The 14,878-nt window shown below is 48.5% G+C and overlaps 1 protein-coding gene across 1 annotated transcript in view; it reads left to right on the top strand.

Annotated features, from left to right (window-relative positions):
• LOC108799884 (transient receptor potential cation channel subfamily M member 2-like) overlaps window positions 1-3,636 on the top strand; it is an 85,797-nt gene extending 82,161 nt beyond the window's left edge. The window contains exon 38 of the mRNA XM_018571818.1: window positions 3,511-3,636. Coding sequence (XP_018427320.1) covers window positions 3,511-3,636 — 126 coding nt within the window. The remainder of the gene's footprint in view (window positions 1-3,510) is intronic.
• The last annotated feature ends 11,242 nt before the right edge of the window (window positions 3,637-14,878 follow it).

The following is a 14,878-nucleotide window of genomic DNA, read 5'->3' as shown; positions in this document are numbered from 1 at the left end:
CTGTCTCTCCTCGCTCTCTCCCCTGGCTGTCTCTCCTCGCTCTCTCCCCTGGCTGTCTCTCCTCGCTCTCTCCCTTGGCTGTCTCTCCTCGCTCTCTCCCCTGGCTGTCTCTCCTCGCTCTCTCCCTTGGCTGTCTCTCCTCGCTCTCTCCCCTGGCTGTCTCTCCTCGCTCTCTCCCCTGGCTGTCTCTCCTCGCTCTCTCCCCTGGCTGTCTCTCCTCGCTCTCTTCCCTAGCTGTCTCTCCCCTGGCTGTCTTTCCTCTCTCTCCTGTCTCTCCTCGCTCTCTCTCCTGGCTCACCTTGCTGTATTTTGCAAACAGTGCAGTGCAACAGGCTGTGTAGACTAGGTTTCTTTGATGTAATACATAGCACTACAACACCCAGAATCCACCAGAAAGGAGTCAGGGAGCTCGGCTCAGCAGACTCAGGCTAATAGGTAATCATGTGTGCACAGCGAAATAAATATACCAAAATGGAATAAAGGGACCGCCCTTCGTTCCATTTATTCCAACATCTATTCCGAGATCCGCCACCTCTGACATGTTTCACCCAATCCTGGGCTTAGTCACAGAGCTATCCCACTGAAGTACTGTAATTTGGATTCCATTCTGGGGTGCAATGGGATTTCCCCCTCCTTTTCTGTTCCGCTTGACACCCAACAGATAGCTATGCAGCATGGAGAAATATCCCAAGCGGACGCACAGGAAATAAGATATTGTCAAAAGTTCTCTCCCGTCCAATGATTTCCAAGGTTCCCGCCCGCTCCCCGCATGCAGCGCCCAACACACTTGGCTGCACTAGCACCGTGGGAGGACAGGACAGTGTGCTGAAGAGCCGGTGTTCTGTCACTTTTGCCGAGCACGTTACGTAGTTCGGCAAACATAACGCGGTTGGCAAATATCACAGAACACCAGGAAGCTAGACCTCATACTTCTCCTTTCAGGCCCAGCCCTCCATCCTAATGTCGCTGCTCTCATGCTGTCGGCTGCGACCTTTATGTGTCAGACTTAGCAGACGGGGAGGGGCTAAACACACCGTGGGAGGGTTCTTGGGATAGGGAGTCGACTTCCGATCGCAATCTACCAGTGTCAGCTTTGTGAGATTCTGGTAGATCGCGATCGACCTAATGGGCACCCCTGTACAAAGGTAATCCAATCTCTTCCAATCATTACCACTCAAAGCAACGTCCATGCATGCAGTGGGACTTACTCTATATTGTTGCATTGCGTTGAGGACCCTTTTATTCACTTACCTTGGATGGTATATGAACTTCTGCACAGGTACAGTCTTGACATATGAACCTTGTCATGGTATGCCCCCTTGCAATAAGTATCTGGTTACTTGCTGCAGTTGTAGGGGATGGAACAACTTTTCCTCATATGTCTACAGACTTCTAGGAGTTTCACCAACTTTTGTGCTTCATTCTTTGATATATGACCCGGGTTATCCAGCTCAGGTGTCCATTTTTGTATTCTTTAACAGGATTACGCCATATTTATAGTGGTGCAGAGGGTGCATAGCAGGAAGCACATTGTTCTTGTGTTCTTTACTTGCAGCAGACTCCATGTAAATTCAGCATAAGTCCCATCCGGTGTATCAGAGTCACTGGCCCTCAGAGATGGCTCAGCGTTTGTGCGTAGTTTACCTGCAAATCACAGCACTCCGGCTGCCAAATGCAGCAGCTTTTTGTGGATAGGCAAGCTATGGCCTTCCAGCTGTGAACTCCCATCATGCATCTGCCTCTGGGGGTCTTGTTTGTGGCTGTCAATGTCTTGCAGTGCCTAATAGGAGTTGTAGTTGTGCCACAGCTGGAGGGCCGGAGTTTGCCCACCTGATGTAGAGACTGTCACTGAGCCAGCTTCTTACTCGATCAAAAGAGCCTAAAAAGGTGTGAGACAGGAGGGGCTAAAGTGTGTATGACATTTTAACAGACCTTCCCACCATGTCTGATTTATTCATTGAATCAATATTTTCATATGAATGTGTATTAAAGTCTGATAACCAAGACGTTATTGCGCAGCACAAATTTACCATTTGATACAGACTATCTATACCAGCGTATCAGGTCCCCCTCTGCTAATTGACAGCCGCAGAGGGCGGGTGTAATAGCTAGTTTGCTATTGCAAAGTGAAATAGCCAATAGGAATCTAGCTATGCATTCCTATGGTGGTTTTTTTTTCTTTCTTTATTTATTCTGACGGCGTACGCCAGCGGTTCTCAACCTGTGGGTCGCTGTGTGATTTCTGCTGTGCTAGGTGAGAGTCCTCCTCAGCCCTCTCCTAGCGCAGCAGTGTCAGTTCTCCCGCCACGCCGCCAGATGTTGCTGCAGCAGCCACGTCATCCCTACGTTTTACCTTTTGGGGGGGGGTCACCACAACTTGGCAAATGTTACCAAAGGGTCCCGGCCCTAGAAAAGGTTGAGAACCACTGATCTATACTATAAGTCATACGGCTACATCAACCATATCACTCGTCGTATAGGGGTATTTAATCTTAAAATGACCCCTCCCTCTGTAGGTTTCAATTAGACAGAGTGAGCTTGAAAGCAGACAACTACTGTGATGGTGCTTCAGAAAACCCACGCTGCTTTTTTCAATCCAGTGCCATGTATTAGATCTCTAGCAGTAAAGTGCTTCAGAAAACCCGCGCTTAGGTTGGACTTGATGGACTAATGTCTTTATTCAACCTCAAATACTATGTAACTATGTAAAGTGAAGACTGTACAGGGAGAGTAAGAACAGATACAATCAGTGTAAATATTGTGACATAAGGAGAGGGGACATCATTGAGGGGCGGTATGTTTCCCCTCGCTTTTCTATCCTATGTGCAGGAATAGCGGAACCCTGACCAGGGTTTCGCTTTGACTTTGGGTCTGGATAGTCCAGATCGGGCTTTGTGTCTCACCTGGATAGTTGATTGCTTGATGAGTGCTTGTCCAGGTGAGATAAAAGGGGGAAGGCTGAGAAATGGTTTTGCTCTGGCCTGGGACTCAGACAGCCTTCTGAGAGAGCTACATGGTGGATGTGTTGAGAGAGAAAAATAAACTTTGCTGCCTGGACTGTTTTTTTCCCAGGGAAGGTGATCCCCCATTCGAGCTATACCCCCACAATATGTATAAACTTTACATTAAAAATACAAATGGCAAAACGCCGTCATAGTTTTCCTCTGAGCCACACTAGTGTGATCGTAAACTCCTGTGTCTGGTGTCACAATGATAGACTCTGAATCTTCTCTTACTGTATAAAACCAGAATCTACTTCACTTGCAGGGGTGGGCAACCTCAGCACTCCAGCTGTTGTGTAACTACAAGTCCCATGAGGCATTGCAAGACTCTGACAGCCACAGGCATGACTCCCAGAGGCAGATGCATGACGGGATTTGTAGTATCACCACGGCTGGAGTGCTGAGGTTGCCTACCCCCTGCTCTATAGGCTGCACATCTCCATCAGGTCTCAGGGTCATTACACGTCCGCTGGTTCAGTCTTTCCATTCAAGTCTTTTCTCATTTCAGAACCTGAAGGAATCGGATCATGAGATAACACTGCGGTGGCAACTCCTGGACCACAAGATCCCCATGTACGCCAACGAGAAGGAGATTCTCCAGAGGACAGCCGAGCACCTCCAAGCCCATTATTAATTTATTGATTTAAGTTTAATCTGCTGATATTTTACCTTCCCTGGCTCATCCCCTCCCCCATCAACGTGATAATAACATTTTAAAATAAAACCTGTTTTCATTACAAACCTTATTTTATACCATGTGATTGTTGTGACGTACGCCCGGCCCGAACCCGCTGTACGTCAATCGCACGTGACTATACGCAGTTCTGAACCGAGCGTGAGCATCACGAGGACGTGGTGATGGCACTCTCAGCCTCGCCCTGCACAGAGATTTCCCAGCTCGCGGGACACAATCTCAGGCCAGCAGACTGAGCGCGATCGTCACCAGGGTTGGGCAACGCAGCAGTTAACCCTTTACCCACCAAATGTTTGTTGCCACCATGGGAAGGGGGTTTAACACCGCGGATGTCAACTGGTTAACAGAAACACGGACCGATCCCAGCAAGTGCTGTGACAAATTAAAACACAAACAAATCCGCTGCAGCCAGGACTGATCCCGACATTACTGTTAAGATCCACCCAGCTGTGTGATTGACAGCTGGCCCTGCCTATCTAGAGGCAGAGCCAGCTGTACCCACCCCCATTAGTTCCTCCAGTCAGCGCTGGAGGATGGGAGCGGGGAGGGGGGTGAATCCCTGCAGGGAACCGTGAGTGGCAGTCACGGCTCTCTGCAGGGACAGGATCGAGAAGTGAGCGAGCGACGGTATGTGTTCGCTCACTTCCCGATCTATTGAGCCGACGAGTGACAGTTTCATTGTCACACGTCGGCTCTAACGGAGTATAAATCACTCACCTCATAGTTCTCTTTTAATAAAATAAAAGGTGCAGAAAATATACAGAAAAAGATATTCATAAAAAGAGACAAAATATATATACACAACAGCACAATAAAAGGGAAAAAAATGAGAATACTTAACAGTCCTGGAATTGGGAGTTCTGACAGAGTCCAGAGTTCAATAAGCAAAGGAGAAGTCTGAAGGGCTCTTCTACAAGCAAGCTTTCAGCAGATGATGTCCAGAGATTAAAGGGGAACTCTTCTGCGATGTTAAGAGTTTCTGATGTTGCCAGAGTTCCTTTCTTGATGTTTCAAAACAAGAGCCTCCCTAGCTGCCTCGGCAGCATCCTTTTGTCTGCCCTCTAGGGGGTGTCACGGAGCCGGCCCCTAGGGCAGGGCTGGGGAGGGAGAGCAGGAGGGACGAGCCTTTATTTTACACCGTCACCTCCCAATTTCAAATTATGAAATGGAGCCGATATTGTAACTCAGGTTTATGACCTTTGGGGGAATGCCGGGTCACCTGGGTCGTTAACTCTACCAGACCTGCTTGTGTTTATCAACTTGTCCACTGGTAACAGATGAATGCCTGCTTGAATGCTTTTAATTAGGGACAGCTATAAAAGGTATAGAGGGTTATCTGGGACTCTCACTAGTGCTGGGGGACAATAAAGATCTCAGGCCAGATAAGCAGATCTCTGTTCTGTGGAATGTGGGGGGACCTGTTAAATGACGGCCTGCATTTGCTCTGAACTGGGGGACAAGAGAATGCTATATTTAATATTAATAGACTCAAACCCCATTATCGTCACACAGACTACCTTCAACAGCCATTGAAAGCACCCCATGTGAAACGTGGCATGAATCGAAGCCTAGCCTAGGGCACATCAGAGTGTTTGGATGTAAAGCTTACGCCTATATTCCAAAGGAGAAGCGATCCAAATTGGAGAACACAGCCACTGAAGGAATTCTGGTGGGCTATAGTAAACACAGTAAGCGATATAGAATCCTCCACCCAAAGACTGACAAAGTGACAATAAGTCTTAGCATCTTTCCTTTTTTCCCTGCAATTTATTTATTTTTTTATATATAATTTTTTTTTTCTTTTTCTTTTTTAGGGGAGGGAACGAGTTTGGATCTAGGGGAGGAGGGGAATGGATGAAGGAGTGGGAATTATTGGGTTTTTTTATGAATAAACAGGGTAAGAGAAAAGGTACGGGGCCGTAATTGAGTGGCATTTTAGACAATATAATGCTCTTTGCCCTCTCTTTTTATGGCTAGATAAGTAATGGTGAAAGGTTAGTTTATTATTCAATTAATCGCATTTCATGTATCACAAGTACTAGTATTTTTCATCTGTTATGATATATTTTTCACCTGTAATTAAGAATAAATTAAGAAATTTTAGATATGAAATAGCCATATATGTAGAAGTTAATGATATCATTATGTAATTTATGGAATTGTATGTGAAATTACACAAATAAAAATTTATTCTGGAAAGTCTTAGCATTCATTTCGATGAGAACCCATCACCAGAAACAATGATCCCGGGGAGTGATTTCGCCCAGTGAAATAGCAAAGTGAAGCCGAGCAAAGTGAAGCTGCACAGGAGTTAGAACAAGAGGTGGAACTCACAATGGATAAATCAAGTTCCATGTTAAATTCTGCTGAACAACTTCAAATTAGAAGATCCACTCGAGCTACCAAGGGAATACCACCCTGCAAGCTGTCATATACTGCTAAGACACGTAGCATACTCCAACCAACATTGTGGGACGACATAGAAAAATTACCAAAATGGAGAAAGTCAGCAGAAAAAAAAAAACTGCGGATGCGGACTGCGCTCACCAAGCCAGTGCCAAAGGATCGTCACAGTTTGCTTCCTGTTGAGAAGGGGTTTTGGAAATGCAACAGCATATGCTGATATCTACTGATTGTATTGCTGAAATGTAATATGTCTTTTTAAGCTGTAGATGGCAGTGTAGTGCAATGTTACTCTCTATATGCATGCGTATCTTTGATACACAGGAAGTTTTCCTATACTGTATATATACATTGAGTGGCCTGACGTTTGTAGGCAAATTAGCTACAATTTGGCGCTGAAGTTGCTAGAGGGCCAGACCATTAAAAATAGGGAAGCAGGTTGTTTACCACGACAGTAGAAGTGATTTGTTTCTGAAGATTCGGGGAGACAACGCGATGTAACAGCCTTTGAACGCGGGATGATTGTTGGCGCTCGGAGCCATGGAGCGAGTATCAGCAAAACAGCAGAATGCGTTAAATGTTCAAGAGCAGCTCATTGTTAAAGTGTTTAAAGACCGGACTGTCAGCCGAAAATCTGGGTCTGAACGTGCGAATTGTGGCCGTCAGCGACTAGTCAATGTTAGGGCAGAACGGGGGAGGGGCAAGACTGGTACAAGACAACAGAAGGGCAACAGTGCCGCGTCAGATTCCTCGCATCACCTTTCACCATCTCGTGGAGTCACGAGGCAGCCCACGAAGTACTGATGGGGTGGTCATAATAATCTGGTCGCTGTGTATGTGCTTCTCTATGCATTGCAGGCACATCATGGCTGGTGGGAGGGGGTTGTACATAGCTCCCTGAATACATCACAGCACCCTGCCTCAGTCCTCCTCAGTCCTGAAACAAGCAGTGGGCTGGCTCTTGGGAACAAATGTCAAAATGCCTTGAAAAAGGTGGTAGCCTTGAAGAGCAGGAATTCCTAGGCAGGCTTCATTTGCATGTAGGCCACCCTAAGTAATGCCCACATGCGAGGCTGAGCCTCCATCATTGAAACTTGTTAAAGATGTCACCAGTACTGTAGGGGGGCGTGGCCTGAACATGGCGCCGAGAGGACGTGCATAAGGAGAGCTCCGTGTGACGTGTTCTTCACTGCAATACGGTGTGCTGGTGACATCTTTATCAAGTTTCAGTATTGGCGGCGCCATCCGCGGTCACTTCGAGCCCCCACGCTGACAGGGATACCTGGTAAGGAGTGCAGCAGGATTCTGGAATACATACCGTATTTTCCGGCGTATAAGACGACCACCTACTTTATGTGTTAACTATGTAGCCGAAGCTACCGTACGTACAGTATTACCGCACATCCATACCCGGCGTATAAGATGACCCCCGATTTTCGGGCAGTGTTTTTGGGTCTAAAAACACGTCTTATACGGTATGTTCATGATTGAAAGAACTGAAATTCAATGAATAAAAGGGGTGGGGCCAGGGACAGTCGGGCTACGGAGGAAAGCTCTAGATGATCCTGGACGTCCTCCATCCAGGAAATTAGGTGGCCTCTATCTGACTTGCTTCAGCTTCTAATGTACATTGTGAGAAGCGTGCAGTGAACTGGCCTTCAAAAATGAGTCTTGACATGGGGTCGGAGGGCAGATGAAAAACACTGCGGGATGATAATGGAGGGAATGTGGCTGATTCATCTCTCCTTATCGCCCGCAAGTGGGGGAATCAGATGTGACAACGGCCACCCTCATCGCAGGGAATTGCAGGCAGAAGTAAAATCAATCATTCAACTGATAGAAAACAATGCAGACGTAAGAGCTGCCACCTTTTCCTCAAGCCAAACACTAACACTGTAGCACCTCACAACTTGCCAGTGTGCCACAGGTCCCCAGATATACATTATGTACATAAACCATGCCCCCATAAGATGCCAGTGTGCCACAGGTCCCCAGATATACATTCTGTACATAAACCATGCCCCCCATAAGATGCCAGTGTGCCACAGGTCCCCAGATATGCATTCTGTACATAAACCATGCCCCCATAAGATGCCAGTGTGCCACAGGTCCCCAGATATGCATTCTGTACATAAACCATGCCCCCCATAAGATGCCAGTGTGCCCCAGGTCCCCAGATATACATTCTGTGCATAAAAGATGCCCCCATAAGATGCCAGTGTGCCAGTCCCAGGACTTTACTGTTTTCCTCAACAGAACCTCTTCAGGAATACGCTGTGCCTTTGAGCAGCTTTTGTGTGCCTGACTCTCTCAGCCTCTCCAAACCTTTCTACCTCCCGGGCTGTTCCTCGTGTGCACCCAGCACACACACCAATCCTGGCTTGGCCCTTGTGTGACTCCACACCACACCAACTCCACCCTTGAGCTCTGGTCTGGGTTCTTAATGAGACTGCTCTCATCCACCTGATACCCAGCCACCTGATACCCAGCAACACCTGACCTCAGGACTGGAGATTTCATCCCACCCAGAACTCTAAAGCTGGCCATACACCTTACGACCATCGCACGACTTTCATTGTGCGATGGTCGTGAGGTAATTCAAATTTTGTACGATCTGCAGGTCTTGGACAGGCAGATCGTACTTGCTATCATCGCAGGCCCTCCCCGCTGAGGGGAGGGCTTCGGATGATTGTAGTGCTGAGCGGGCAGTGTGCGCTTGCGCACACCGGCCTGTGCGGCATTCGTCACCCGACCACGCCACCAACCCGCCCAAAATCGTACGACAGGTTTCCCAGCATGCTGGGAAGAAAAATGTTGTGCGACTTTACAGTAGAAGAGGTCGCACGCTGCCCATACACCTGCCGATTATCGTACACCGGTGTATGGGCACCTTCAGAAATCTCCAGATCCCAGCTACAATCTGGAAAAACCATAAGAAGCTTCTTCCCTGCAAAACTATTTTCATTCTGGAACCTCTCAGCCCCTCTGGCAGAGTCCTGGGTGACCGTGTTGCCAGCATACTGCGTGGCATTGCCACAATATATATATATAATGTCAAGACTAACTGCAGCATGGGTGGTAGTCAGTCATAGTTCTGGATAGAACCCTGCGGCTCAACACTGTTGGTCGGTGAGATTTACGGACCTGGTGCCTCAGTACACTTGCACGGACGGCCGTCCGATGAAGTCACGGGTCCGATGAAATGATATAGAACATGCTGCCAGAGGATGATTTCTCCCTCTCTCCCGAGTCCCTGATGTCACTTCCTCCCACCAGTCCCAGCCGCAGAAAAGAGAAACAAAGGGAGGGAGAGTCGAGGGACTCAGTGACTGGAGTCACAGCGCCGCCCCGCGCCCGCTGCGAGGTATGCACGTCTCTAGCCACAAGTCCGGTGAGAATAATGTGCCTGGGTGTGAGGTGGGCTGACACCCGGGCACAGGATTCCAAACGCGGACTGTCTGGGTGAATCCCGTACGGGCGGGTGGCAACCCTAACTCCATGTCACCTGCTACAAATTGTCAGCAACACCTTCCACCTGGTCGGTCTGCTGTGTACCGGCGCCCTCCTCCCAGTTGCGGTCCCCATGCGGATAGTATACACAGTAACGTGGCGATAGTCTGGTGGCCGGTGTCCAGGGATTACCACTTCATGGAGCCGAGCCCGGCCAGGTGAGCGGAGGAGTTGTGCTGGGAAAACTCTAAGAACGTTTATCAGAACAGAGCTGTCTGCACATTGAGCACATTTCAGTACACAGCCCAGTAACTGCTGCAAGCATTGGTCAACATCAAACATTGCTGCTATTATCACATGGTTAATAAGCAGCCTAAATGCAAGGAGGCTCCTCATCTGGGTGTCTGGACTTTTGGAATCTTAGCTCTGTACACATCAGGCTGGAACATGGCACTATAGGTATGATAACCTCCTATCTCTGCCTGCTGCTGCCTCTGCTCGGGAAGCTCAGACTATCGGCTGTCTGCCACCCTCACTCATAGACCATACAGTGAACAGCTCCACCTAGTGGCCAGAGTCCTGCACTGCACCCTGCAGGTGGAGGAGCATCGGTCCTCTGGATTTACTCTCTTTGCTGCACCAAGGCCAGGTTCTTCAATGCTCCCCCCTCCCCCAAGGCCAGGCATCGGTGGACTTGTGGGAAATCTGGCCCAGGTCCATCTGAAGAAAGATAAATATCCCTTCACACCTGACTCGTACAGTCCGATCTAACTGCTGATTTTTGGCACAGGTATTGGCCCTGCTCCTCATCAAGGTAGTTTCCAAAAATAACCCCCGCGATCAAACTGGGATTATGTCCCGAAATCTACAGACATTGACATATGCAGAGTCTTCCACAATATGCAAAGCGCTGCTGATAACATGAGTAACAGCCCCCCACCCCCGGCTCTAGCATGGCCAGGGCATCTGATAGAATGGAGTGGCTCTATCTTTGGAGGGTATTTAAGAAACTTGTTTGAAATGGGTACAACTTTGACATCCTCCTCCCCAGACATGTGCAGCGGTGCCCTCCATCTCCTTCACTATGTGCCCTGGCATTGGAGCCATTGGTGGCTCTTATTGGGCAGTCCCGACAGTTGGTGGTGGGCTTTAGTCTGAGGGACACAAGAAGATAATATTACATTGTTAGTTAAATCTTAAAAAGTAATTTGAGAATAGGGAAGCTTCGATACTAGTATTGGTATTGGTGCCAATACCGAGTATTTAGGTGAGTACTCGTACTCATCCAAATACTCCGATACTTACCTCCGATCCCGGAAGTTCCGGTCAGAGGGAAATCTCCCTCTGACCGGCAGTGCCGAGGAAGCATGGAGCCGGCTTTCTTTCCAATCAGGAAGCTGGGCGGTGGGTTATGATCCACCTCCCTAATTGGCTAGGAAGCCGGCTTCACATGTTGCTAAACAGCCTGGCTTCCTAACCAATCAGGAAGCCGGGGGGGCACGTCATGACCCACCTCCCTGATTGATCAGGAAGCCAGGCTGCATAGGAACAAGTGAAGCCGGCTTCCCAACCAATCAGGAAGCCGGGTTCATGACATGCCCCCCCGGCTTCCTGATTGGCTAGGAAGTCAGCTTCACTTGTAGTTAGGCAGCTTGGCTTCCTAACCAGTCAGGAAACTGGGTGGCATGTAATAATTTGCGTCCGGGCTTCCCGATTGGTCAGGAAGCCACGCTGCCTAGAAACAACTGAAGCCGGCTTCCTAGCCAATCAGGAAGCCAGAAAGAGGGCCCTGATGAGCCACCCGGCTTCCTGATTGGCTAGGAAGCAAGCTTCACTTGTTGGAAGGCAGCCTGGTTTCCTCACCAATCAGGAAGCTGGACGGCACCTCATTACTCACCGCCCGGCTTCCTGATTGGTCAGGTAGCCAGGCAGCCTCTGAAGCTGGTATTCTTTCGCTAGAACACCAGCTTCACAGGCAATCAGGAAGCCGGGTGACAGGTCATGATCTGCCGCCCTATTTCCTGTTAATCGGGCCACAAGACACCGGTACTCGGTATCGGCAAGTACCAGGAAATAAAAAATATCGGTACTTGTACTCCATACCGAAAAACCGGTATTGGTGCATTCCTATTCAAGAACCTTAACTCTGAACAACAATGTATCTGATTTGTGTATCACTCGGCTGTAGATCCTCCAATCATCTCTGAATTGGTGCTGACACTGTCCTTCCTTCTGGAGGGGGCTACTTGTGTTCCCCATGGTCCCTGTGTGTGTTGTAAAGTAGTCACCGCTCCAAGCTCACTCCCGGGATGGACTGCAATCTCACATTTAGTTTACTTACTTGTATTGAGATTGTAGTCCATCCCGGGAGCGAGCTTGGAACTTGTCAATCAAAGCAATGCAACAATCTGAGTCCGGTTAATCAGCAAGCTGGTAGAGTTACTGTGAACAGTTTAGGTCACGTGTAGAGCGGTTTCCTTGGAGTCTTCATCCCCACCAAACACCACTGGCCTGCTGATGATGGAAAGAAGGTGGCCGCCCCCAGGCTGCTGAGAAAGTGGCTGAGCACCTCAAGACCAACCGCTCCGGACCACCCCAACCTTCAGCAGAGTAGGGCCATGAGGTCTCCAGCTTCCTGTAGGCCAGCAAGGCTCTTTCAGTAAAATAAAACTTTCTGAGGTCAGTTCTGAACTTTCCTCTGACCAGTTTGAGGTCATCTCCCCGTGTTCTGGATCTCAGCTTCATATTGAAAACACTGCCCTCCCGAACCTCATTCACACCCGTCATCAATGTCAAGGTTTCAGTCATATCCATCCCCTCAAGGCTGTGCATATTAGGTTCCTGCAGTCTCTTCTGATATGTTTTATTCCTCAGACCTTTCTCCATGTTTGTTTCCTGTCTCTGGGCTCGTTCTATCTTATTAATATGTATTTGTAAGTGGAATCTCCAGAACTGGACACACCATACGAAATGAGGTCCAACTACTGATCTATTTAGAGGGATCAGGACCTCCTTCCTCCTGCTGGGGACCCCTCTAGTGATAATAAAGATCTATATAGAGGGATCAGGACCTCCTTCCTTCTGCTGGGGATCCCTCTAGTGATAATAAAGATCTAAATAGAGGGATCAGGACCTCCTTCCTCCTGCTGGGGATCCCTCTAGTGATAATAAAGATCTTCCTCCTGCTGGGGATCCCTCTAATGGTAATAAAGATCTATATAGAGGAATCAGGACCTCCTTCCTCCTGCTGGAGATCCCTCTAGTGCAGGGTTGGCAAACACAAGGCCCGCGGGCCGAATCTGGCCCGCCGGACCTTGTAATGTGACCCGCACAGCAGCCACCTCATTTTGCCAAGGTTTAGGCACCACAACATTAAGGCATTGCTGATGCGGCCCCCGATGAATTTGAGTTTGCCACCCCTGCTCTAGTGATAATAAAGATCTATATAGCGAATCAGGACCTCCTTCCTCCTGCTGAAGATCCCTCTAGTGATAATAAAGATCTATATAGAGGGATCAGGACCTCCTTCCTCCTGCTGGGGATCCCTCTGTTGATGCACTCCATAGTTTTATAAACTTTCCTTGCTGTCAGGGGACAAAGTGATTAGAATTTTGGGGTGCTTTGCTGGTGTTCATTGACAGGTGCAGTGGACCTCCTTTTGAGCTGCCATTCTAAAGAACAGATGGACACAGCCCCTGAAAAGCACATATACATTTTTGAGAGTCGGACGACTTTGAACCTTTTTTCTTAATGCTGTAACAGCACCATCCGTTCTTTTCTCTCCTCCATATACTCCCCATTGCTGAGGATCACAGGCCGGACTGATTGCAGCTCATATGAGGACTGGTATATAAGACCTGCACACATTAGTACCAGATGAGTCAGTGAATTCTCTCTGTGAGGTTTCAATCAAACAGCACAAAGCTGAAAGCAGGCAGTCACTGCTGCCCCTCCTTCCTCCATGGTAACCATGGATAATAGGAGGACTCTGATTGGTCGGCTCCTGTAGAAACCTCTTCATACACCATTCTCTCCATGCCAGTGGGCGGAGCCATATCCTGACAGGACCCGCCAAACATGCAGACCACACCTACAAGAGGTGGAGCAACGAAAGCATCTGCGAGACTCTCCGCAGGCAGAATATGTAAATAATAAGCAGGCAGCCAGTGAAGTCCGTGTTCCAGTATAGGCGTGTGCCCGTTTTCTGTCAGTGACCCCGACAGTAGTGAGGACATTGGAGCAGCGGGAGAACCAGCCAGAGAAGGATGTCAGTCCACAGTCACAGGCCTCTTGTAACATGATGGGAGCCCCGAGGGGCCCGGTGGACCCTCTCTTACCTCCTTCTCGTCCGCTATACATGGGGGGGGATGACACAGTGGGGAGCGGACAGATACATACAGTGTACCACCAATCAGAAACGACTAAATCCATGACGTCACCGGAGCTAAACACACGTGGCCAGTACGGGGCGGAGCGATGACGAAAAGAGGGCGGAAGAGGAGGTGACGTCAGCAGAGAGGGCGGGCTGGAGGCAGAGTGCAGGTAGAGGCTGGCAGAGCTCTATGTGTGTGTCAGTGTAATGTCAGTGTCAGTGCTGTGTGATCGTCCTGTCAGTGTGTGTGAGGGAGGGGGGATTCCACAGACACACACACTGACCGCTGCACATTCACTGACTGTACACTGTGTGTATTCCCTGACCATTTACTGTGTGTATTCACTGACCATTCACTGTGTATATTCACTGTGTGTATTCACTGACCATTCACTGTGTGTATTCACTGACTGCACACTGTGTGTATTCACTGACTGCACACTGTGTGTATTCACTGACTGCACACTGTGTGTATTCACTGACCATTCACTGTGTGTATTCACTGACCATTCACTGTGTATATTCACTGACCATTCACTGTGTATATTCACTGACCATTCACTGTGTGTATTCACTGACCATTCACTGTGTATATTCACTGACCATTCACTGTGTGTATTCACTGACCGTACACTGTGTGTATTCACTGACTGTACACTGTGTATATTCACTGACCGTTCACTGTGTGTATTCCCTGACCATTCACTGTGTGTATTCCCTGACCATTCACTGTGTGTATTCCCTGACCATTCACTGTGTGTATTCACTGACTGTACACTGTGTGTATTCACTGACCATTCACTGTGTGTATTCACTGACTGTACACTGTGTGTATTCACTGACTGTACACTGTGTGTATTCACTGACTGTACACTGTGTGTATTCACTGACCATTCACTGTGTGTATTCACTGACTGTACACTGTGTGTATTCACTGACCATTCACTGTGTGTATTC

Source organism: Nanorana parkeri, unplaced genomic scaffold (genome assembly GCF_000935625.1).
Source record: "Nanorana parkeri isolate BGI_ZX_2015 unplaced genomic scaffold, ASM93562v1 scaffold1846, whole genome shotgun sequence".
NCBI lineage: Eukaryota > Metazoa > Chordata > Amphibia > Anura > Dicroglossidae > Nanorana > Nanorana parkeri.
The sequence above is the reverse complement of the archived record's forward strand: the minus strand, read 5'-3'. Positions and strand labels throughout refer to the sequence as shown.